This window comes from Mus pahari, chromosome X (assembly GCF_900095145.1).
Source record: "Mus pahari chromosome X, PAHARI_EIJ_v1.1, whole genome shotgun sequence".
NCBI classification, from domain to species: Eukaryota; Metazoa; Chordata; class Mammalia; order Rodentia; family Muridae; genus Mus; species Mus pahari.
Window position 1 is genome coordinate 97,473,447 of NC_034613.1, and position 27,486 is coordinate 97,500,932.

Below are 27,486 nucleotides of genomic sequence, written 5' to 3' on the forward strand. Positions count from 1 at the left end.
TCTCTCTCTCTCTCTCTCTCTCTCTCTCTCTCTCTCTCTCTCTCTCTCTCTCTCTCATTCTCTTCCCTCTCTTGCTCTCTGGCTTTGTTAAGAAAGCTACAAAATGGAGAGGGAACAAAAGATATAGTTCTCTTTTCAGTTCATGCTGTCTTTAGCTTTTACCAGGATATATTTTCCAGAAAAGTAAAGGAGAGCTTCTACTGGGGTAGCTGATGATATGAGAAGTCAGTTTCAATATATTTATTTAGAAAGGCTTTAACTTTTAAATGAAGCGTCAGAGTATGGCAAATGTCTCAGTAGTTTCAGCAGAAATTGTGAAGAAACAACAGTTGACACAATGTTTCTTCTCTTCTTCCACTGGCTACATTCCCTGCCCATCACCACATCACAAGGACAGCTTGTGAGTGTCACAGCCTGAAAACTGGCCCACAGATTTATCAGACCTGCCTTAACAAGAGACAATTGCCATGAACATTTTCACCCAGCAATTAGGTGCACTAACAATTTCTAAAGCTTCATTTAATTGTAAGCACAAAGGGGATGACCGACTCTGAAAACACAAGCCCCTTTATCCCATGACCTCATTCTTGACTCAGGCAACCTACTTCCCTGAACAATCATTCCCTTTACTGACCACACCCTTGAACAACAATTTCTCAAGCAACACACCCCTCCACACAGAACAGAAAAAATGTCTAGTAGTAAACAGAAACTTTAACACAGTAGGGAAGTCACTCCTGGTCTTTGCAACCAAAGACAAAGGAAAAGAAAATGTAAACAAACCCAAGCCCCAAGTGAATAATTATTGGCAATGAAGGTCATTTACAAATTTACATTTACCTCTAGACTACTCTCTGAGGTCAGACTTTTCTGTTGCAAGTTTTCAAATTGAAAATAATGGCAATCTTTTAAAGCCATACATTAAACCCCAGTATCTTACTTGAGAAAGTCCTTATGACAACATATAAACTCCTATTTTTATGTCACTGACATCCCAGACTCTGTGTGTTTATCCTCCAAGTGGACTTTCCTTGGAAAAACAAATGGTATTTATCCAGATCACAGCATTTCCCATAAAATAAGCACTTAAGAAGCATCTGGTCACTGAATCACTTGAATTTAACTTATTTAATTTTGATCCATTTTTCTTTCTCAAAACTCAGTATTCATGGAAAGTACCTTGACCTTCATGAATACTTAAATTAGCCAAAGGAAAAAATATAAGTCCAATGAATAATTCACACCAGTGTTGTTCATTTACAGCAGTATACCATTTTGAGTTAATTATGGTGGTTTAATATTTAAGCGTTAAGGATTGAATTCTAAAGGGTTTTGTTGGTATTGTTTTCTTTGGCTTTAAATAGCTTTGAGAACATTACTCATTTATTTGTAAAACCACATTGGGCTTAAAAGTGTTTCTGGCCTTGTATGAATATACTTGTTCTTGTGGGTAAATCTAATAATTTAAATTCTACTATTAATTAAGATAAGGTAGACTCAACTGGTATCTACATTTAATTTTATTTGAGAAATACCCTATTAATCAGGCAAAATAATAACCAAGAAAACCATAAGTATGTCTCATCAATTATAGATGAGAAGTGAAAGCAACATTATATATCGTATATAGAGAAATATGAATCTGTTTATATCTATCAACATAATTTTAATACACAAGAGAAGAATCATAGAAAACATTCTAAAATGCCAGAGATAGAAAATACTAAATAATCCTAAATGGTGTTTAGTTAAGTCTAAGATTAAGATTTGGGAAACAAAGCAGAGTAACATGAATTGTTTCTCAAATGAAATATATTTTATAACTGGCCAGACTTATTTTAAAATCCACGTTCTCTAAGTATCATTAACCAAAACAAAGTAAAAGATCTAACTGAATCCACTGTGGCCAGAAATTGATTGCTAATCCTCATGGGCTTGCCTTCCCCTGTAGGAAACTCTGAAATTAGCATAATTGCCACATAGCAACTCATCTAAAACACAAGACATTAAGAAAAAAAATTTCTGGAAACTGGAAAGGGAGTTTTGAGTAATCTCTACTGCCTTGTGCCCAGATGGTCCTGTAGTAAAGATCCCGCCACAGTGCAGCCACTTTGTAAGCAGGAAGGTAATTTCAGGTCACATCTAGGACTATTTTACATGCTGCCATAATCCCACCAACAAAGAGGAAGGAAGAAAAACTAAATAGAAGGGCTTGCTATTCATGGTCATTGTGGTCGCTGACTTTAAAAGCTGTTTGATTGTAGTCCCTTTTAGTGCAATTTATCTCCAAGTCCACTGGAAATTTTATAGTCAAAGTTTCTTTTATTTCTACCAAGGAAATAAGGCTTCTTCTTTCCCTCTACCAAATAGCTTGAATTTCATCTCTCTCATGTCCATTCATTCATTACTTTTATTTCTATTTAGTCATAAATAACCCCATACCTCACAATGAACTCCATCCCAGTCTCTTATCTCAGCTACTAAAGTTACACTTTCAGGCCATAAGGTGATATATGGCTTTTCTACAAGGAACTAAGTTTCAGGATGAAAAGAGTCTTAAAGAGATCAATTTGGCAAATTTTGTATAAAAGAAAGAAAGTTTTATAAAAAAGCTTAACCATCTTAGTTTGACCCTGACATTATTATTAAGAATGGAAGTTGAAATAAGGAATAAACAGTAAAATACAATTATCAAAATGGTTCTATATTCAGTATACTTTTTAAAAAGAATTTCGTTCTTAAATGTGCATCTATCATTCCTTTACTAACATATTCACATGAAAAAAAAGGCTGTGGGTTGAATTAACTGAAAAGTAGGATGACTTCAGCATTCCTATGATAATTGTAATTGTTTTTAACCATTGTTTTGGATGTATTAAGGATCTAAGATGGTATCAGGTTTGTTCATTAACATGCTAATGTTGAATATTGGAATGATCACTTATACAACCTGGGATTTTTTTTTAACCTTGATAGTTTTCTATGCTTTGAACACAATACAGATTAAGGTTTTTCCTAGCTACAGACAGAAAAGGTGTGGATTCGGATAGGAGGAGTTGGGGGAGGCACTAAAAGAAAAATAAAATTACTGGTATTAAATTTTTTGCATTTTCCCTGCATTTAAACTGCTAAATAAGACAATAGTAAAATAATTGTGCTCATAGTTTGGAAATCATTTGTATCTTTGAGGAAATATTTTCATAGTTTTACTGTACGTTTTAAGAATGTTGCTTTATATTCTACTTGATTATGGGTTTTAGAGTAAGAACATGTACTGTTTGCAGTTGGTATAATAATATAAGATAGGATAAGACCCCAGTCATTTCTTTATGAGGTCGTCACAGTACAAATACCATTTCAGTTTGGATAGAAGCTCACAGAAAGCTTAAAGCTATGCACATTTAATATAAAGGGAGTTAGAGAATCAAAACAGACTTTAAGCTGTCATTTTATATCATCTTTCCATGTTACTTTTTAATGTACTTTCAAGACTATTAGCACAGGTATTGGTTATAAGAAAAAAAACAATTTATCTCATTTTCAAGATGTTCTTACAGATTCATCTTTTGTAGCTTTCATAAGCCTGTATACCTCTTTCTTGCTTTTCAAATTCTATAACCTTTCTTCTCCCAACATTCCATAAATTGTTCAGCTAGTATGTTTAAGAATCAATGTGTCATTTTGACACCTAAAAAAAATTCTGAGATATGTGCACCTGTCACTTATCTGGGCTCAGCATACTATTAGCTGAACACAAATAACTACACATCACTTCATATGTGCTATTGTCTCTATATCATTCTGTTTGGCACAAAACACCTGTTTGCTCATGATATGATGTGAATTAGTGGGGAACTGTTCTAAAAATAAACCTACTGCATTCAAATTGATGACTACTTTTGTCGTTAAAGGCAAAATGGCTTGCCACTTAGAACACATCTTTCAATCAACTTCAATTTTTAAAATATGCTTTTCTATACTCTGGCTAGGTTATGTAAATCATTAGAATGGCAACCAACCAAACCACAGGCTCTAATTAATGGGGACAAAAGCTAAGAGACAGAATTTGGGAGACTGTCTAACGCATACATAACCGAAATCCACCAAGAGCTATCCCATAGATTACAGCAAATGGCAAATGAAGCAGAAAAGAAGTGAGATTTAAGATTTGTTTTCCTTTTTCAAGATAATCTGGAATAGCTGACTTTCATTACCTGGGAATGGTCGCTCCAAACCAAATTTTGGTAGGAGGAGGCAGGTTTGAGAGGGGAGAGCACTTCCCGTGAGCCGAGCGGGTCCAAGGCCTGCACCACCTTGTTCATAGGCCCACTGTAGGTCCTCACTCGTTCATACACTACATTTTTTTCTGGAGGCTGCTGGGCTTGACTTGGCTGATGGTAACAGTGGTAAAGCTGAGGCTGGCACTGCAGGACCTCTGTGGGCTGCTGGGTCCCACAGCTGCTGCTGCTGGTCTCACTCCAATAGCTTGAGCTTATCATCTTCTCGGTGGTGGTCAGAAACAGTTTCCCCAGAGTTTTCCCAGGTGCTCTCCCTAAGGAAAAAAAAAACCATTAAAAAGATGATAACAGAGAAGACAGGCACGCAGGGACACGCAAAGAAGACCTTTATCAAGCACCTTTTATCCCTGGTGGTACCAGTAAAAGATGAGTTACCCGAACAGCAGCAGGAGCAGGTCTGGCAGCTGCAGAGTAGACAGCAAAGTATTTGAGCTCAAAAGAAAACAGGAGCCACCCTGGGAGATTGCTCCAGGAAATGGCACTGACACGCCCCTGAGGGGCGGATTCACCTGGCAGGTTTGCGTGCCAGGAGAGGCCCTGCCTTGCCACAGAGATAGCAACAGGACTTCCCAGTAGGTAAAGTAGTCTAGAAAAAGCAGACACTGAAGTTCAGGGCAGGAGCCAGCTCCTAGGACTGGAAATTTGAAGACAAAGATACCAGTGTCAAAACCTGTTAGAGAAAACAACGCCACTTTCCCATGGCTTGTAAATTGAGCAAAGGTAGTTTCAAGCCTAAGTACTCATTCCAGAACCTCAGACCAAATTAAAGCCTAGGGACACACTAATTTTCAGAGATAAATTTGCATTCTTCACAACCCCCTCCCCCCGTGATAATACAGATAAACCAGATGGCCATGGGGACTCCAAGAAATTTTCTCTAATTTGTGAACCTGTTTATCTGGCTTCAGTCATAGTGTGTGTTTTGAAAGACTCTGACAGAGATGTATCCAAATGATTGAAATTCTGTCTAGAAGTTGGAGCTGTGCTGTGGGGAGGGTTGAGGAAAATGGTACCCATCCCAGAGTACTTTGTGCTTTGCTCCTTGTTTTTCCTGGTTTACGTTTTTACAAAGGGCTTTGCCCTGACTTTTGTGCCCCAGGAAACATGGAGTTCCATTGCCTTCTTAATCTCCAGTTGTTAAAGGCACTGTAAACCTTTATGGTGCCTTTTGAGACAAAATGAGATTTAAATGTGTTCAGCACTTACTTACAACTACTTCCAAATCCAATCCTAATGGTATTTACCCACAAGGTAAAGCCTTGCAAGAAACTCCAGCAAGAAACTGAACAGCAAAATAATGCCTGAGTGCTCCTTTAAAAAGGAGGGGAGGGTCTTGCTTATGTGTATATGGACCTTAGGACCACTATTTCAGAGAGAAAGAAAATGATGTCTTTCATCTGAGTAGGCATCTTTTTGTGATAAGTAAACAAAGGGTAATAATTTACTAGTCACTTACGATGTGCCAGAGCCCATTCAAATAACACTATTAAAAAATGGGGTACAGAACTAAACAAAGAATTCTCAACTGAGGAATACCGAATGGCTAGCCTAAATAAATGTTCAACATCCTTAGTCATCAGGGAAATGCAAATCAAAACAACCCTGAGATTCCANCTCACACCAGTCAGAATGGCTAAAACTTAGGTAACAGCAGATGCTGGTGAGGATGTGGAGAAAGAGGAACACTCCTCCATTGCTGGTGGGATTGTAAGGTGGTACAACCACTCTGGAAATCAGTCTGGCAGTTTCTCAGAAAATTGGACATAATACTGCCTGAGGACCCAGCTATACCACTTCTGGGCATATACCCAGAAGATGCTCCAACATGTAATAAGGCCACATGCTCTACTATGTTCATAGCAGCCTTATTTATAATAACCAGGAGCTAAAAAGAAACCATATGTCCTTTAACAGAGGAATGGATACAGAAAATGTGGTACATTTACACAATGGAATACTACTCAGCTATTAAAAACAATGAATTTATGAAATTCTTAGACAAATGGATGGATCCGGAGGGTAGTATCCTGAGTGAAATAACCCAATCACAGAAGAACACACTTGGTATGCACTCACTGATAAGTAGATATTAGCTCAAAAGCTTGGAATACCCAAGATACAATTCAGAAACCACATGAAGCTCAATAAGAAGGAAGACCACTGTGTGATTGCTTCAGTACTTCTTAGAAAGGGGAACAAAATACTCACAGGAGGAAATATGGAGATAAAGTGTGGAGCAGAGACTGAAGGAAAGGCCATCCAGTGACTGCCCCCACCTGTGGATCCATCCCATATACAGTCATCAAACCCAAACGCTATTGTGAATGCCAAGAAGTACTTGCTGACAGGAGCCTGATATAACTGTCTCCTGAGAGGTTCTGCCAGAGCCTGACAAATATAGAGGAGGATGCTCGAAGCCGACCATTGGACTCAGCTTTGGATCCCCAGATGGAAGAGTTGGAGAAGGAATTGTAGTAGCTTAGGTGGTTTGCAACCCCATGGGGGGAGTAACAATGTCAACTGGCCAGACTCCCAGAGCTTCCAGGGACTAAACCACCAACCAAAAAGTACCCATGGAGGGACCCATGGCACTGGCTGCATATGTGGCAGAAGATGGCCTTGTTGGACATCAGTGGGAGGAGTGGCTCTTGGACCTGAGAGTGTTCGATTCCCCAGTGGAGAGGAATGCCAGGCCGGGATGATGGGAGGGGGTGGATGGAGTGGGTGGGGGAGCACCTTCATAGAGGCAGAGGGAGGGGGGATGGGATGGGGGGTTACAGAGGGTAGGCCTCGAAAGGGGAAAGCATTTGAAATGTAAATGAAGAAAATATCCAATTATATGTAACAGAGGATTGCCTTATCTGGCATCAGTGGGAGGAGAGGCTCTTGGTCCTGTGAAGGCTTGATGTCCCAGTGTAGAGGAATGCTGTGGTGACAAGGCAGGATTGGGGTGGGTGGGTAGAGGAGCACCCTCACAGAAGCAGGGCTGATGGGGGATGGAATAGGGAGTTTGCAAAGGGGAAACTGGGAAAAAAGGATAAAATTTGAAATGTAAATAAATAAAATAGCCAATAAAAAAAAGCAACTTTCCAGAAAGTGTTATACTCTCACAACTTTGTAAGGATTTACTAGGTGAAAAGCTGAGGCACAGGTGTAGAGAAGTTGAAAAATGTTCTCACACTTAGGTAAGTATTAAGGATGGATCTAGGATCTGAATAAATGGAGATTCACATCAGAATGTAAGCTTTTACAACTACATAATACTGCTAAATAAAGTTTTAATTGTTGAGCACATAGCCATCTAAGAAGTCTCCTAAATGACAGGAAAATAAAACATTAGAAATGGCAAGTTACAATTGACTTCAAAAGTAATCTGAATTGTTATAGAAGGAAGGTATGTACAAAACACCTGAAAACAAACCTTTAAAATACTTTAAAATAACTTGTTATTACACATCTTGTATTCAGAGCTTTCATGCATACTTCTTGTTCATTTAGATGTTCTTCAAAAATCAATGAAAATTTGCTGGACCTGGTAGTATGTGACTATAATTCTAGTACTTGTGAGACTGAATGATTGCCGTAAATTTGAAGTCAGTACCAGCTAAACAATGAATTTCAGTCCAATCTGGGCTACAGCTTAAAACCTTGTCTTAAAAAGCCAAAAAATAATAAAAAAAATTAACGATAAATTAATTAGAAACACATGACCTACCAAGTAACCAGGTATTATATTAGATTCATAACTCATTACTAGCATTGCCTATCTCATTTTGCAGAAGCTTTTTCTGAATGTGATCTGGGTATAATGGTATAACATAGTTAACACTGATTAAAATCTGAATTTAACACAAACACACACACACACACACACACACACACACACATACAGTGCTGCTAGTGTCTGTTGCCAGTCAATATGTAACCTTGTGTGTAAAGAAGTTGAGGTGAAGAATGAAAAGTATTGTTCCCATAAAATGCTGACTGTATCTGCCCTCTCTGTTTCTTAGAAATGCAGGCTATGAACTTTGATATAATTGGGCTACAATTAATATGTGAAATAGATATGTTCCCTCAATCTTTGTCATACCCGTCCCTGGGTATAAGGAATACAGCTTGAAGAATAAAGAAAGGAACTTAAGCTTATCGGACAGACAGATCACATCTTACTACAAAGCAGATACTGAGCATCCTTGTTCAAGTCCAAGAATTTAATCAGTCATTCTCAAGAAAGATTCATTTTCTTCTCTGAGAACTCCCTTGTGAAGTCATGATCTGCAGTGCCAAATATTTGTATTGATAAATAAATATAAATGCAGTTATCTATGTAACAATAGTACTTGCACCATGTCACAATTGAAAATCCAAAGGATTTGACAACATATTCTACAAACTTCATGATTGTATCCTCCTTTTGTCTATAGTATATGGAGTAATAAGAGTTCATTACTTATTTTTAGCACTAGACTTGTTCAGAGAATTCTTGATTATATTTTCAGCAGTCTTTTTTCTCTGTAATATAGATATTTTATATTTGGCACCAAAAAAAAACTAATTTAGAATGTTTGATTTGGGGGAATAGAACAGATATCCCTTTAGACGATAATTTAATTACAATAGAACTAAAAATTTTATTCACTGTTCCTAGCTATAAAAACAATTCATTTATCAAGAATGTAACTGAAGGAGTTGGGCTGATGGCTCAGGAGTTAACAGCATTTGCTGTTCCTGCAGTAGGCTGGGTTCAATTCCCAGCACCCACATGGTGACTCACAGCCATCAGTAACTGTAAGTACAGGGTAATTGATGCCCTCCTCTATCTTCTGAGGACACCAGCCATGCACATGGTACACATATATACATTTGGGCAAAATATTCAGACACACTAAATAGAATGGTTTAAATCTCAAAAAGAGAAAAAAGTTCAAAATTCAAGAGAGTATAGGTAAAAAGTAGAAAACGAATCTCCAATATTAATGATAAGCATAATGATTGAAACATCAGCTAAATATATTAAAAACAATAAAAAAATTTCCATTTTAAATGAGTTGTTTTGAGGGTCATTTTAAAAGTACTCATTTGCTCTACAGAGGATATGGGATAAACAAACTCAGAAAACTCAGAGTATTTTATGGTCTCAGAACACATTTGTCACTACTGATGTATGTGTGTGTGTGTGTGTGTGTGTGTGTGTGTGTGTGTCTGTGTTGGGGTGGGGATTTCTTTTGCATGCTAAGCGAGCAGTTTCTTTCAAGGACAACACCTGGGAGTCCTTTAATTTAGTTAATTTTGGCATTGGAATCTCAATCTTACAAGGCTGACTGAAAGCCTTGAATCTCTGTACTTTATTGTTTCCTGAAGCCAGTGATGATCATGTAGGTACCCAAGGGCTACCAGTGATTAATCAATTAATTATCATGCCAAAAACGTAAATTGTTTTAGGAATTATATGCTAGGAAAAGAGGGAGAAGACAGGTGTGTGTGTGTGTGTGTGTGTGTGTGTGTGTGTGTGTGTGTTAAACATTATATACATTTCACAAATTTGTTAGGCTTAAATAAGAAAATGCTTGCTATTTGCAATATTCTACGAGGCATAAGATTTTAAAATACATTTTTTTCATAGAGTTCAGTGCAATTTTTGTAAATTAGTCAATTTGAAAATCAAATTAAATGTCCCAGTGAGGTATGGTCCTAATTTTTGAAACGTTAGCTACCTGAAATCATTAAGATAAAACAAAGCACCAATAAATTTATCAAAATTGACCTATAGAACTTTATTAAACAAGTAAATACCAAAAGTAATTATAAATTTGTCACCAAATACGTTTCATCAGCATCAGCAGTTTTTATGTGTATTACTAATGCTTTACTCCACCTTTTGTTTTATGAGAATGATGCTTAGATTTATCTCTAGCCTGGGCTCATAGCTTGGGGCTAATGATACAAGAACGACAGAAAGATTTAACACAAAGTTACTTAAGCCTTTTTGCTTCTGCCTTCTCTGTGACCAAGAGAAGAATGTTCATGTTATAAAAGGTCAACAAGCATGGGAAGGAGGTAAATCCCAAGGTAGGTAAGAGCATTGTATGAGTATATGAAAGCAGCTGTGTATCATTAACTAAGCCCAATTCATTTGATCTGGCAGAACTCCATTCCAGGCTTCTGACAGGACTTAACACGGATCTTGTTTAACTGCTGTTGGGAAATTTTTGACTGGGCAATGTTTCAGGATATGAGGTATGAAAAAGATATTTGTTTTAATTTGAACAAAAATTAAAGGCAGCATTTATAAATGGGTTTAACCTGTTAAAACAAGTTTAATCTGAAGTGAATTCAAGTTAAAATACTATATCAAAATGACAGTTGTCTAACAAATATATATAAACAAAATGAAAGTAGATATTCCCTTATAAAACCTATAGCATCACTGCATCAGAGTATCAATTTCTCTTCCTAAAATAAATTTTACTGGTAATATATTTCTATCCAAAATTAACTGACTTGTTAGAGAAAATAAGACCTGGGTTCTTGACAGATTATTCAACTCTTTGTGTATGCACATGCAGTGGAGTGGGCTTTATGATTCTGGAAGATTTTTAGGGATGCAGCATTTCTCAACATGTGTCAAAAACAATACTAGCTTTACAAAGAAGTGTTTTATGACCTACTAGGTTGAATATGTATCTGGTTAAATGTAATATGTGGAATAGCTTTATTGCTATAATATCCATAGCCTTTAAAAGATGATATATATTATGAACATAATCTTCAAATGGATCTACTGTGTGTGGTGTTTATCAAAATTTTCTCGACAATGAAACATGTTTTATGTATAATATATATTATTTATGGAATAGTGTGTTCATACTTTTCTGTATGACTTTTTATTCTGGATATATTTGAATGGATTCAGAAAGTAAATGAGAACCCATATTTGGTATTTAATTTTAACCATTATCATAAAAGTATATCAAAGAACACTTGATCATCTGTCAAAGCATATCTGTCACAGAGGGAACTTTTGGGGCCAAAACCATCAATCTCATCGGAAATGGTTTTAATGCTTTATCCCAAAGCCAGCAATTCAGAACTTGAGAGCTGTGTTCCAGACATTAGTTCTAATAAGCCTTCCTAATAATTACAAACTTCTGGTGATACACACATACACATACACAAACACACAATAAAATTGGCCATATAACTACTGACCCCACAGAAACTAAAAGGATAATCAGGTATTCTATGAACAACTCTATTCATATACATGTATAATTCAGGAAATGGAACAATTCTTTGAAAATCACATATTAGTACAAATTAGCAAAAATGAAATGTATGAAAAGAGTTTAAAGTCACAGTTATTACCTTTTCACAAAGAAAAAAATCCTAAGAACATTAAACATTCAAGAAAAATATATCTCTGACTCTGTGTCTCTTCTTTCCTCTCTTTCCTCTCTATCCTTCTCTCCCTCCCTAAACCTAGAAATTTATATTTACATATAAAGACATTATTCCAATACTAACACCAGAAAAAGATAAGAAACCTATACAATGAAATCCAACAAAATATGAACAAACTGAAAAACTTACACAACTTAATGTATTTTGATCAAGTGGGCTTTATGTAAGTGTTGTGGTTTGATTAAGAATGGTCCCCATAGACTCATATATGAACTGGGGAATGATCAGAAGGTGTAGCCTTTTGGATAATATATGTCATTAGAAGTGGGCTTTGAGATTTTAAATGCCCAAACAAGTACCAGTCAGTTGCTCCCTCTACTAGTGCCACACCTGTATGCCTGCCATCTGCCATGATCCCTACCATGATTCTCAGGGAGTCATTCTCTGAAACTCTAGGCAAGCCCCACATTAAATAAAAACAGCATGGGATTGATACAGAGACAGACAGGCAGATACACCTACATACCTATGGACACTTACTCTTGAGCAGAGAAGACAAAACCATCCAGTGGAAAACACAAAACAAAGCATTTTCAACAAATGGTGCTGGTTCAACTGGTGGTCAGCATGTAGAAGAATGCAAATGGATCCATTTTTATCTCCTTGTACAAAGCTCAAGTCCAAGTAGATCAAGGACCTCCACATAAAACCAGATACACTGAATCTATATAAAAGAGAAAATGGGAAAGACCTTTGAACATATCAGCACAAGGAAATTTTCCTGAACAGAACACCAATGGCTCAGGTTCTAAGGTAAAAAATTGTCAAATGGGACCTCATAAAATTGCAAAGCTTCTGTAAGGCAGAAGACACTGTCCATAGAACAATGCAGCAACCTACAGATTGAGAAAAGATCTTTATCAGCCTTACATCCTATAGAGGGCTAATACCCAAAATATAGAAAGAACTCAAAAGGTCAGACTCCAGAGAAGCAAATAACTCTATTAAAATGGGATATGTTTTTTTGTTTTAAGCTTAGCCTTTAACCACACAATTCACAGACCACATGAAGCTCAAGTAGAAGGAAGACTAAAGTGTGGATACATCAGTACTTCATAAAAGGGGGAACAAAATACTCAAGGAAGGAAATATTCAGAAAAACCATGGAGCAGAGACAGAAGGAAGAACCACCCAGAGACTACCCCACCTGGGGATCCATCCCATATACAGTCACCAAACCCAAATGCTATTGCTGATGCAAGAAGTGCTTGCTGATATAGCTCTTCTGAGAGACTCTGCCTGAGCCTGAAACATGCAGAGACAGATGCTCAAAGCCAACCACTGGACTGAGCACAGGGTCTCCAATGAAGGAGTTAGAGAAAGGAAGAAATGAAGGAGCTGAAGGGATTTGTAACCTACAGAAGAACAACAATATCAACCAACCAGATTCCCCCTGCCCCCCAGCCCAGAGCTCCTAGGAACTAAACCACCAACTAAAGAATAAACATGGCGGAGGGATCCATGGCTCCAGCTGCATATGTAGCAGAGGATGACCATGTTGGACATCAATGGCAGGAGAGGCCCTTGGTCATGTAAAGCCTCAGTGCCCCATTGTAGGGGAATGTCAGGCAGGGAGGCAGGAGAAGGTGGTTGGGAAGCACCCTCATAGAAGTGGGGTGAGGGAGGATGGGATAGGGGGTTTGCAGAGGGGAAACCAGGAAAGGGGATACATTTGAAATGTAAATAAATAAAGTATCCAATAAAAGTGGGATATGGAGCTAAACAAAGAATTCTCAACTGAGGAATCTCAAATAGCAGAGAAGCACCTAAAGAAATGTTCAACAACCTTAGTCATCAGAGAAATGCAAATCAAAAGGACCCTTAGATTCCCCCTCACATGAATCAGAATGGTTAAGATCAAAAACTCAGGCAACAGCAGATGGTGGCAAGGAGGATGTGGAAAAAGAGGAACACTTCTCTATTGCTGGTAGGATTCCAAGCTCATAAAACCACTTTGGAAGACAATCTGGCAGTTTCTCAGAAAATTGGAAATAGTTCTACTGGAAGACCCAGCTACCACTACTAGGCATACACCCAAAAGATACTCCAACATATAACAAGGAGACATGCTCCACTATGTTTATAGCAGCCTTATTTATAATAGCCAGAAGCTGGAAAGCACACAGATGCCCCTCAATAGAGGAATGGATATAGAAATTGTGGTACATTTACTCAAGGAAGTACTACTCAACTATTAAAAACTGGTGACTTCATGAAATTTGCAGGCAAATGGATGGTACTAGAAAATATCATCCTGAGTGAGATAACCCTGTCCCAAAAGGACTCACATGGCATGTACTCACTGATAAGTGGATATTAGCCCAAATGCTTAGAATACCAATAATACAACTCACAGACCATATGAAGCTTAACAAGAAGGAAGACCAAAGTTTGGATGTTTCAATCCTACTAGGAAGAGGGAACAAAATAATCACAGGAGATAGGAGGAGGAAGGAACATGGGAGAAAGAGAGGAAAACAGAGGGGGTGGGGACATGATCAGGTATGGGAAGAAACAAGAGAGAAGTCCAGAGGATCAGGAGAATGAATAGAAATATGTAGTAGTGGAAGTGGGGAACAGGGGAACCACTAGAAACTCCCAGATGCCAGGGAAGCAAGAGGTGGGGATGACATAAGCTGAAATAGCCAACACAAAGGAGATGGAATCTGAAGAGACCACCTCCAGTAAATAGGTATGGCCCCTAGTTGAGGGTTGGGGCACCCACCCATTTCAAAATTTTTAATCCAGAATGGTTACTGTCTAAAGGAAATTCAGGGACAAAAAAAATGGAGTAAAGACCGAAGGAAAGGTCATCTAGAGACCACCCTACACAAGGATTCATCCTGTCTGCAGACACCAAACCCTAACACTATTGCTGATGCCAAGAAGTGCTTGCTGACAGGAACCTGGTATCACTGTCCTATGAGAGGCTCTGCCAGAACCTGACTAATAGAGATGTAGACACTCACAGCCAACCACAGGACTGAGCCTAGAGACCCCAATGGAAGAGTTAGGGGAAGGACTTAAGGAGCTGAAGTTGATTATAACCCCAAAGGAAAAACAACAAAAACAACTAACTGGACCATCCACAGTTCCAAGGGACTAAACCACCAATCAAAGAGTATATACATGGATGGGTCCATGGCTCTAGCTACATATGTAGCAGAGGATTGATTGCCTTCTCTGGCACCAGTGGGAGGGGGGAGGCCCTTGGTCCTGTGGAGGCTTGATGTCTCAGGGTAGGGGGATGCAAGAGGAGTAAGGCTGGTGTGGGTGGGGTAATACCCTCTTAGATGCAAAGGGGAGGATGGGATGGGGTTTTATAGATGGAGATGGGGAAGGGGGACAACATCTGAAATATAAATAAATAAAATAGCCAATAAAAATGTTTTTGTGTATAAGTTGCCTTGATCACGATGTCTCTTCAAAGTGATACATAAGTAACTAAGTCACTAAGAAATGGTGAATGGAACATTCAAAAATTAATATCATTTAATGGATGAAAATAAATGAGTCTATGGTCTTCTTATTAAGTGAAAACTAGCATATTTATCAAAATCCTATGTCCATTGTCTAATAAAAAATTCTTTAAACTAAGAAAACAAATGAGCCTCCTCATTTGGGGTGGGGGGTTTACGAGACAGGGTTTCTCTGTTTAGCCCTGGCTGTCCTAGAACTCACTCTGTAGACCAGGTTGGCCTCGAACTCAGAAATCTTCCTGTCTCTGCTTCCCAAGTGCTGAGATTAAAAGTGTGCGCCACCACGCCCGGCTGAGCCTCCTCATTTTGATAAATTATGGCCATCTCTCTCATACAGACACAGACATACAGACAGACATACACAGACACACAGACACAGAAACACACACACAGAAACACACACACAAACACACAGACACACAGACACACACACACAGACACACACACACACACACACACCTATAGTAGACATCCTACCTACCTAATGATGAAAGGTTGAATGCTTTATTTTACATTAAGAAATGGATAAGATATCTATTCTGACTACTCCTATTCAATATTGTATTTGAAAACCTATAGAATGACAGAGTAAATGAAAATAAAATGGTTTTCATCTATATTTATTTACACATAAAATTATTGTCCAAGTACAAGTCCCAGGAATGCAACTAAACTTTCTTATAAATAATAAAATAATTTGAAAGACTTCAGGATAGAAAATGAAGTTACCAATGTCAATAGTGAGTCTACATATCATTGTGGCATAAGACATGTGTTGAACAAATTTATTGGCCTGTAGCATCCTTCCGAAGATGGGTCTTAGAAACTGAAATCTTTCCTCCATTTTTTTACTCTTCAAGCTTACCATAAATAATTTAGCTGACCTAACCTGAACACATAAATACTTCACAGAGAAACCAAGACAAATAGGAATAGACATGTTATTATGTGTTCTCTTAACCATTCTCTTAGCAATCATATCTATGCAGTGTACTTTCCATAAAACCCCAAAGTTGAATGTTTGGTGAGTTTTCTGCTAGAGGAACATGGGGAGGTTCATGGTCAATGGCACACATAGAGTGTGGGACCACCATGATCTTTCTTCCAGTCCTAGCCCTATTTCACATCATTATCAGCATATTTTACAATATTCTTCATAACAGACATGTGTGTTTCCATGTTATGTGAGCTACTTTAGAAGAGTAATTGAGCCCAAAGAGTGTATTGTGGAAATCCCAATTGTATATCAAGTCTGTCATAAGCACAGGTAAAAATAGCCTGGGGCTTGTATCTGGCATCAAAAGTGGGAAGGAACAGTCTTAAATATTGAGTCCTCAACCAGTAATATTTGACACCATCTCCAGGTGGTGTTAGAATTAAATTGGAATAGAGAACACCCAGCTGGTGTCCACTACAAAATTGATTGCTTGATTGCTGGTGCGGTGAAATCTTTACACCTTTGATCTCACAAAATTTGCCTGTGCTAATTGTGAGAGTAGATGGAAAACAAGAAATATTTGTAACTGAACAACTGGAAATATAAATCATTCAACAATAACATTTATTATACTCTCTGTCGGTAAAATATTAATGTATATACCAACAAATATGTGTAAAATATGTATACTAAGACCTATAAAATTCTGATAAGAGAAACAAAAATGATACGGTTAAATGGGAAGACATTCTAGTGTAAATTAGAAGATTCTGATTACTTGTCAATTTCTTCAAGTTGGTTTGTGTTTAATATTTATAATATTGTAAGAAATTTAAATCAATTCCTGAGTAATTCAAAACAAGATTATTTGAAAGTTCAATCTGAAATTTTGTGTGAAAGTAATGAACTAAGAGTAGCCATACCAATTTTGAAAAAGAAAAAGTTAAAAATCACAAGCGTGGAGGACAAGGGAGTTGAGGATGTATGGCGGAGTCAGAGTGAATGATTAAGCATGCTCAAAGACCTTGGTTAAATACTCAGCACCCTCACACCAAAGTTCTTATAACCGGATATTCAATAATGATATTAACTCTAAACTTACAAAAATCATGTTAAAAACCAGATCAGTGGAATTTGAAGAGAATATCCATATGTATATATTAAAACAAATATAGTTGTAAATATAATTTAATGGAGAAAGGCAAGTCATTTCAAACAAGTAGGCAACAATAACTTTATTTTTCCTGAGCAACAAATGATGAACTTAAACCAAAACATCTTACCTTATACAGAGTTTAATTCAAAATGAATTATCAGTATAAATTTAATACATAAAGTATATAACTCAGGGATTGATACATAAGAACAAACTTTTATAATATTGGGTTAAGCAATGGTTTTGTTATATAAAAATCAGACGGATTTCATCAATATTAAAAATCTTCTGCTCTTTGAAAGACACAGTGAAGAAAATAAAAATATAAGCCAAACACTGTGGGAAATATTTTCAAATTGCATATCTGATTTTCTGATTAAAGTCTTTGTATCCAGAATAGTATTTAAAAGCTCTCTAGGGGATGTGGAGGTGGCTAGGACCACCTTGCTGCTCTTCCAAAGGATCTGAACAGGGTTCTTAGAACCCACATCTGGTGGCTCACAGCTGGCTGGATTTCCACAGGATTCAATTCCCTCTTTGGGCTTCCATGGCTGCACATGCACATGTTCTCCCTCTCATGTACTCAAACACGACAGACACAGACACAAATACACATAAATCAAAATTTAAAAAAGCCTTAAAACACCCAAATCTTAACAATAAAGCAAACAATTTCATTTTTTGTAATAAAATATTTCAATAGGCCATTCACAAAAGATGGGGGTGTGGCAAGTGAGTATATGGAAGATGCTGAGTATCATGAGTCATTAGGGAAATTACAATTAAAACAACAAATCTGTATCATTAAATAGCTATTAAGATGGAACTGAATAATGGTGAAAACTTTACCAACTATAGACAAGGATAAAGAGCAGCTGGAACTCAGTACCATTTGCTGACAGAAATGCAAACTGTGATATAGCCACTTCTGAAGACAGGCAGTCTCTTATAGAATCAAATATACTTAGCACATGATCCATCAAACATACTTTTAGTTGTTTTAGTTTATGTTCACCCAAATGTCTGTGATTAAATATTTATTGAAGCTGTATTCATAATTACTAAAATCTTTGAATAGTTCAGATGCCCTTCTACTTTGAAACATTTGTTAAATGCAATTCTATTCAGGAGTAAAAAAAGGAATAAAATATTTGTGTACTAAATGCATAAATAGAACCTTAAATTTACTTCACTAAGTAAAAGAAATCAGACTCAAAAAGCAATGTAATATGTGATTTTATTTATATGACATTTGAAAAATAAAAAAATCAGAAGGTTAGAAACAAGATTAATGTTTGTAAAGGAATGGCAATTATAAAATGTCAGCATGAAAAATTTTCAGTATCAACTTTGATAGTAGATATAAAAATTTTGTCAAAAACTGTGGAACTGTACACTGTAAATGATGAGTTTTCCTGTCTGTGAACTATGTTTTAATGCTTAAAGACTCACAAAATCCCTGGAAGTAATACATGAGGTATAAACCAAGTTGTAACAGAGAGACAACTATATTTTTTATTATTTAGTTTGGATCTCATTTCCATTTGGGGGAAGATGGAGATCAAACCCAGGACCTTGGACATTCTAGGCACTCTACCATTAAGCTACATACACATCCCAAATTGTTTGCTTCTTAAATGCTCTTTTCTTTGATGTCAGGTTATTTATAGATGTGATTATTGATTTCCAAGAATATATGGACTTTTGTTTAAATTTTTACTATTGATTTCTAGCTTAAAAGTATTGTGGTTACAGAACATGATGTAAATGATTTTAATTTTTAAAAACTTGACACTTTCTTTATGACCTCATATAAACCCAATATTTAGAATTATATGTACTAAGGAAATGCATATGTGGTTCTTGAGGAATATGGTATTTTATGTATGTGTTAGTTGTGCTTGTTATTTGAATTATTCAAACAATATATATCTGGGCTATTTTCTTCCTCACACATTTGTTATAAAGAGAGAGGCGTTCCAGAGCTCCCACGGACTAAAACACCAACCAAAGAGTACTCATGGAAGGACCCATGGCTCCAGCTACATAGGTAGCAGAGGATGGCCTTATCTGGCATCAAAGGGAGAAGAGGCCCTTGGTCCTGTGAAAGCTTGATGCCCTAGTGTAGGGGAATGTCAGGGCAGGTGGGAGTGGGTGGGTGGGTGGGGGAGCACCCTCTTCGAGGCAAAGGAGAGGGCAGATGGGATGGGAGGTTTGCAGAAGGAAGACCAGGAAGGAGGACAATATTTGTAATGTAAATAAAAAAGAAAGGGAGGATATTAAAATTGTTCCTGAGGATTTTTCATTTGTCAGTTAGAAATGAATAAAATGTCAGTTTAAGAAGTTTTCAATTCATGTATTTTATTTAGTTTAGCAGTATACTTTATATTTTAATATACACACACAGATACATGAACACACACACATACACACACACAAACACACACACACTGCATTTTGGTCACATCTGTTCTCTATTTACTTCCAACTCCTTCCAAATCACCCAACTATCTCCTATTAACCTCATAAATTTATAATTTATTTTAAAAATAATTTGGGAAGAGAGGCCCCTTGGTCTTGCAAACTTTATATGATCCAGCACAGGGGAAGGCCAGGGCCAAGAAGTGGGACTGGGTGGGTAGGGGAGCAGGGCGGGGGTAGGTATGTTTAAGGAACTTTCGGGATAACATTTGAAATGTAAATAAAGAAAATATCTAATAAGAAAGAAAGAAAAAAAAAGAGAAAAAACAGTGCCATGCAGCATGGTATAGCTATATCAAAAAAATTATAACTCACACATTTGTTGACAAATGTGAGGTCATCCTCTAAGGTACGGGCAGTTCACTGTGAGTGGGTCCATTTCTGGGCTGGTGGTCCTGGGTTCTATAAGAATCCAGGCTGAGCAAGCCATGAGGAGCAAGCCAGTAGATAGCAGCACTCCATGCCCTCTGCATCAGCTTCTGCCAACATGTTCTGCTCTGTTTGAGTTCTTGTCCTGAGTCCTTCCTTCAATGATAACAGTGATATGGAAGTGTAAACTGAATAAACACTTTCTTCTTCACCTTGCTTTTTGGTCATGGTGTTTCACTGCAGCAGCAGAAAACCCTAACTAAGACAAGGTGCATATGGCAGAAGCACATGGTTTCATGTATGTGTGCTGTCATGTAGAAGCCAAAGAACAGCCACCCCCCCCTGCCCAGTTCCAAAGACTTTATTGTTTTAGAGAAGACTGTCATAATTAGGGTTTCATTGTTATGAATAGACACCATAACCAAGGTAAGTCTTATAAAGGCAAACATTTAATTGGTGCTGGCTTACAGGTTCAAAGGTTCAGCCCATTATCATCAAGGCAGGAAGAATGGCAACATTCAGGCAGGCATGGTGCTGGAGGAAGAGCTGAGTGTTCTACATCTTGATCTGAAATTTCCTAATTTGGGGTTTTTAAAAATTAATTAATTAATTAATTAATTTATTATGTTTTTTTTTTTTGAGACAGGGTTTCTCTGTATAGCCCTGGCTGTCCTGGAACTCACTTTGTAGACCAGGCTGGCCTCGAACTCAGAAATCCGCCTGCCTCTGCCTCCCTAGTGCTGAGATTAAAGGCGTGCACCACCACGCCCGGCTGGTTATTTTTAATATATACATATGCAATTGCATTGAAACAACTCTCCCACATCTTTGAAAGCCATTTTCACTGGTAATAGAAGTTCATATAGACAATAAATTTCTTGAAGCATATTGAAGATATAATTGCCTTTTTCTTTTTATCTTTTGATTATAGAAATAATCAATTGCCATTTTAATGTGCTGTTTTAGGTACTTCTTTTTTCTTATGTATTTGATCTTTTCTGTTTTGTCAGTTGTCTGTACTTTCATTGTATTATATTTCAGTATTTACCAATTTAAGTGTAATTTATGTAATTTTGTAATGCTGGGACTCAAAGACAGGGTTTTAGACATACTAGGCAAATGTTCTACCACTGAACTAGAAGTCGGTGAGGTTTTTAAATCTTCGCCTCATTAAATTCATTGGGTGCACTAATTTAGAAGATCTAGATCCTTCATTCATCTTCAGAAATGTTGTCATTATCTTTCCAATGTTGTTGATGCTCCATTCTTTCTTTTCAATTTTTGGGATTCAGAATAGGTGCTGAATAAAAATTCTCACACTAAGGCTGGCAAAATGGCTAGGTTTGTAAGGGAGCTAACAAGCAAATCTGTCAGATGAAGTTTGAGCCCTCAATCCCAAAACATGACAGGAGAAAACAAACTCACAAATGATATAGTCTAACTTATACACATCATGGAACACATGCACCTTCACATGTGAACATGAGCATGTGCGAGCGCACACACACAGAAAGTGAGTAAATATAAAAAGATAAAAAAATTCACACATTGTTTACCTCAGTGTTTCCTTATGTTGTGCATAATCTGCCATTAATACTGACAAATGATCTGTAGTTGGATATTTCCTATCATGGGAATATTAGGATTTAATTTTAATTACAGCAGTTTAAGTTGTGGTCAGTCAAATAGTTTCACCAGAAGGCCAAATTTGTTTTCTCTGTTCTTTGACAATTTGACAATTTGACAATGCCATGCTCTCCCCCCTGCCAAATTCTCAGGTATTCAGTACAGGAATGTAGTGAGCATTCAGATAGTGTCATGGTTTGAACTGCTTCACCCAGGGACTTGCAGTACTTGGAGGTGTGGTCTTGTTGGAATAGGTGTGTCACTGTGGGCGTGGGTTTTAAGACCCAAACCACCAACCAAGGAGTACATGTGGAGGGACCCATGGCTCCAGCCGTATATGTAGCAGAGGATGACCTTGTAGGGCATCAATGGAGGAGAGGCTCTTGGTCGTGTGAAGCCTCTATGCCCCAGTGTAGGGGAATTGGAGATCGGGGAGGCAGGAGTGAGTGGGTAAGGTGGGGGAACACCCTCATAAACTCATGGGAAGGGATATGGGATAGGGGACTTTGAGGGGGGCAGGAAAGGGGATAACATTTGAAATGTAAATAAAGAAAATATCCAATAAAAAAGAAAACGTCAACAAAACAAAACATACACACACACACACACACACTCAAAACAATAAAAAACCCTCATCCTAGTTGCCTCGAAGTTAGTCTTCCACTAGCAGTCTTCAGATAAAGATGTAGAACTCTCAGCTCTGCCCGCACCATGCCTGCCTGGATGCTACCATGTTCCTGCCTTGATGATAATGGACTGAACCTCTGAACCTGTAAGCCAGCCCCAATTAAATGTTGTCCTTATAAGAGTTGCTTTGGTCTTGGTGTCTGTTCACAGCAGTAAAACCTTAACTAAGACAGGTAGTAAAACTCACACTTTTGTCAGTTCCATTTATAATTGATTCCTATTGGAGGTGTTATTTCTCAGTCTTATAAACCCAGCCTACAAGAGCTCATCGATTATAGTGTGCTTTCCATTTTGGCAAGGATTCTCATGGATACTTCTATTTATATATTTCTGCTCTGGCAGGTTGCCATTTTCTATATCTACCTATCTCACAAGTTTTGGGTATAGTAGCTTACACGTATTTTCAGATTTAGTTTTTGATTTGTTTTAGGTTTTTGCTACTTAGAGTGTCAATTGTCAGGCTAATTACATGCAAGGCCTAAATCTGGAAATTTGATAATATTATATATTTTTTCTTTTATTTATGTATTTTTTATTATTATTTTCTTTATTTACATTTCAAATGCTATCCCGAAAGTTCCCTATATTATATATAACCTTTATTATTATATGAAGAGCCAAGATTAGTGTCAAAGTTTATCTACTACTCTGTTACAGAGTAATACATTAAAAAGAAACAGGCTATAGTTCTGGTCTCATAAAATTTTATTGAATTGAAGCTAGAGATGTAGGAGGCAAAGTGCATGCTTAGCATTTTCTGTGTACCTTCAATATGAGTATAAAGGATTGTAAAATTATGTAGCAGTCCAGGTTTTCCTAGTTGAATGTTGCTTGCCAAATCCTGGATTAATTTAATAGTTTATGAATTATAGTACTTTATTTGTATTCTACATGGTTTTTTTGTGTGTGTTTTATAGGAATATGTACATGTGGAAGCCCAAAGTAAAATTTTGGTATTGTTCTTCAAGTACCATATACCTTGTTTGTCTAAAAGTAACAATCAATTGTCTGTGTTTGGCCAATTATGTTAGGTTGGCTGGACATATAGATACTTATGGATATGCCTACCTCTGGTTCTACAGCACTGAGATTTCACATTCTTATCATTATACACAACTTTTAATGTGAGTGCTGGGATTTGAACTTAAGTTCCCATGTTATGCAGTTGAGCTCTCTTCTGAGCTACTATTGCTTGCCTTGTCAATATTAAATTAAAGCTGAAGACATTGGCTAAGTCAAACTTAGTCTTAATGAATTATCTTGCTATAAATACTTGACTTATATTCATATGGGATTAAAATTATGGGGTCAAAAATTACTTTAATACCCAAAGTAGACAATGGTATATAAGAAAATCATAGAACAATATCTATCAAGAAACTTCAATGTACAACAAATATAATGTACATAAAAGCAATGGACTCAGATATATCATATATATGATATGTATTATATATACACATACATGGTATATGTGTGTGCATTTGTGTGTGTGTGTGTGTGTGTGTGTGTGTGTGTGNGAGAGAGAGAGAGAGAGAGAGAGAGAGAGAGAGAGAGAAAGAGAGAGAGAGAGAAATTGGAAACCTACCCACCAAAAGATCAGTAACAGCACAAGGGCATCCTATCTCATACCTGTTTTACTGAGGATTTTAGTTAATCCAGTAGGACAAGAGGGGAAAAGGAGAAAAAGCAAGGCAAGGGGAACAAGTGAAGAAAATCTAAGGTTCCTGCCTGGTAGATCAAGGTTCCTGCCTGATAGATCAGTATTGGTACAAAAGTGTTGTAACTGTTATGGGATAATCTGATTTCTGGTTAGATTTGAGGCCTGCTTCATAAGAAGGAATCCATGCCTCATACTGTAAACATAGTCAAAAGTCCATGACAGGAGAAGTCACTGGCCCTACTATTGTTATTTTGCTAACTTGTCATGTTTTCAAAGTGCCTTGTTCTCAAACTTAGTCAGAGAAGCTTCTTTTTGCAGTAGTCAAAAGTCAGTGCAAAGTCTCATAACTGGTCAAAGTGCTAAGAATAAGAGACTGTGAGTGCTATGCCTGAGTCAGAACATCTTTACCAGCTCTGAAGCGAGCCACCCCACTGACAAGTCCCAGAAACATTGCAGGGAAGGAAGCAGAATAAACATAAGAACCAAAGGATGGGGAGAAGTTCTGTGAAATACTGTATTCTGGACATGGTTATGGTACCAGTGAAATCAGAACAACTGTTATCAGCAGAGGGTCAAGACAAAACATTTTAGCATAGATGAGATAGACAATATACAGGCTCTAGTCCTAATTGAGGAGTTATTGGCAATAGAAAGCTGGTGCAGAGTGGAGGGGTAGTTGTTGGTTAATACTAAAGTGACTTAATAGAAGTTGGGAATTATACAAGTAGGAGGAGATACAGAGAGAATTATATTTTTCAAGAAATAAAAAAGGTTCCTATATTAATAAATGATTATAGGAAAATATGTATATCTACGTGTGTGTCTATGTGTGTTATCATGTTAATCACTTTACTATATAAAATAAATTAATAGTGGAATTTGAAATTAAAATTACCATTTACTTTATTACCACTAAGATGAAATAATTAGGTATTGTTAAAAATATATTAAAACTTTATGAGAAAAAACACAAATTTGTGATGAAGCAAATTACAATAACTAAAGAAATGAAGAGAAATTTCATACACATAGATAGGGAGATGAATGTTTTCAAGATGTCAGCATCACCAAATTTGATGTATAACATCAATAAAATCCTAGTCAAAACTCCTAACAAGTTATTTTTGGCTATCAACAAAGTGAAATGCTATATTCACAAATTTACATGAAAATGCAGAAGACAAACTGGTAAAATTTTAGTAGAGTTGAACAAATCTGCAATAGTATGCATTTAGACTTACTATAAAGACAGATTAATTTGGACTATGGGGCATTGGTTAGAGAGCAGATAGATATATTAGTGAGAACTCAGAAATGGACAATATAAAATATAACCAATTGACTTTTGACACAGGTGCAGATGTGGCTAGTCACCTTTTCTGATATAGCAAAACATGAAAAAAAACAACAAAAACCCATCATGACATAAACAATTTTGGACAGGGTTTCAGAGTGTTAAATTCCCATGTTTGGCATGTTCCATTGGTGTTGTTATATAGTGTGAGAGAGCATAGTGGTGGAGAAAGAAACATATGAATAGGGAAAGTTATTCCTTCATGGTGACCAAGAATCAAGGATGTGTCATGCCCATACATGACCTACAACTTCTAAGTAGGCCTTATCAGTTAAAATTTCTACAATCTCTCAGAATAATGGTGCTAGATGGAGACTAAACTTTATCACAGTTAGCTACAGAGTATATCCCATTCTCAAATCATAACAAAAGGAATGATCTGTAGCAAAAATTACATTTTTAACAAATGGTGCTAAAACAACTTGATATTCAAATATGTGCAAAAATGATATATACCAAGGTTTTACATGCACAAGAAATTTATTTCAAAAGATTTTACACAAGTAAATGTATAATACAAAGCTATAGAGCTTCTATAATATTTTAAAGTAAAAAATGTAGATGACTTTGGGTTTGGTGATTTTTTTTTTCAGATATGGTATCAAAGGCATAATCTACTACAAACTGAGTTGATAGACTAGACGTCATTAAAACCGAAACGTTTTGTTCTATAAAAGATACTATCAAAAAATGAAGACTCAGCCCACAGACTGGGAGAAAATATTTTTCAAATGCATATCTGACAAAAGCCACCATAATAAAGTATTATGAAATTCAATATAAAAACCCCAACTCAAGTGAACCAAAAACTTTAATAGACACTTCATCAAATAGACACATCAAAGATGAATAAGGGGCAAATATGCCTATGGACAGATACTCAATGATTTATCCCATTAGAAAAATGTAAATCAAAATGCTGGGTCACAACTACGTATTTTTTAGAGTAGTCAAAATCTGGAGCACTGGCAAAATGAAGGTTTGGAGTAACAGAAGGTCCAATTTTTGTTGATAAGGAAAAAGGCACATCCATTTTTGAAAAGTTTTATAGTTTCTTATGAACCTAAACATAATTTATCATAGGACCTAACAACTTCACTCAATGATATTTATCCAAAAGAGTTGGAAACACTTATGCAAAAGATACAGAGTGGTGTTTATGATTTTTATTTTAATTATTAAAACAGAAGCATCCATGGTGTCTTTTAGTAAGTAAATTCACTAATAGACCATGAAATAAACAAACTGTGGTATTCATATAGTGGAATATTCAGCAATAAGTAGAAAGAAGCTACTAACTCATAGGAAGACATAAAGGAATTGGAAATCCTTATTTCAAAGTCAAAGAACCAATATAAAAGGTTGCCTCATATGTGATCCCAACTTCGGTATGCATAAAAGCATAGAGCTAACAAAAAGCTGTCAGTCATTGTTTGGGGGTTGGGAGGGAGAAAGGGTTTAATAGAAGGGACAAGTAGATGTTTGGGACCACAAAATATTGCTCTGTATTATAAACAATGTTGACATATATTTGTCCAAACCCATATAATGTAGACCAAGAGGGAAACCAAGCACAAGTAATGGACTTTGATGATAATGCAATCTCAAAATATATTATTTTAAACTTTTTATTTTATTTTTTGAAAATTTCATACAGAAATCCTGTATTTGCATTTCTACCTGATCTTCTATCCTTCCAAATTACTTTCATGTCTTGTGCAAACTCTCAAATTCATGATCTTTAATTATTATTGTTATACATATACATACAAATATATACATATTTGTATATATAAATAGAACCTGGTGAGATCATTTAGTGATGCTTCTGTGTGTGTGTGTGCGTGTTGTATGTATGTGTGTGTGTGTGTGTGTGTGTGTGTGTGTATGTCTCTGTTTGGGGTTGAGCACTTGAATTCGACAGAGCTGATCAGGAAACATCACAGAAGTGGAAGAAGACTTTAAGAGACAATAG

General features: G+C 36.6%; 1 protein-coding gene and 1 pseudogene across 1 annotated transcript in view; one reads left to right on the forward strand and one right to left on the reverse strand.

Moving 5' to 3' along the window:
* The window catches only part of Pof1b (POF1B actin binding protein), a 55,905-nt gene extending 51,198 nt beyond the window's left edge, over window positions 1–4,707 (reverse strand). Inside the window, exons 1-2 of the mRNA XM_021188007.2 lie at window positions 4,637–4,707; window positions 4,215–4,552 (exon numbers count right to left, since the gene is read on the reverse strand). Of these exons, the coding sequence (XP_021043666.1) occupies window positions 4,215–4,499 (285 nt within the window). The 5' untranslated portion in view covers window positions 4,500–4,552; window positions 4,637–4,707. The remainder of the gene's footprint in view (window positions 1–4,214; window positions 4,553–4,636) is intronic.
* LOC110314463 overlaps window positions 4,580–27,486 on the forward strand; it is a 73,601-nt pseudogene continuing 50,694 nt past the window's right edge.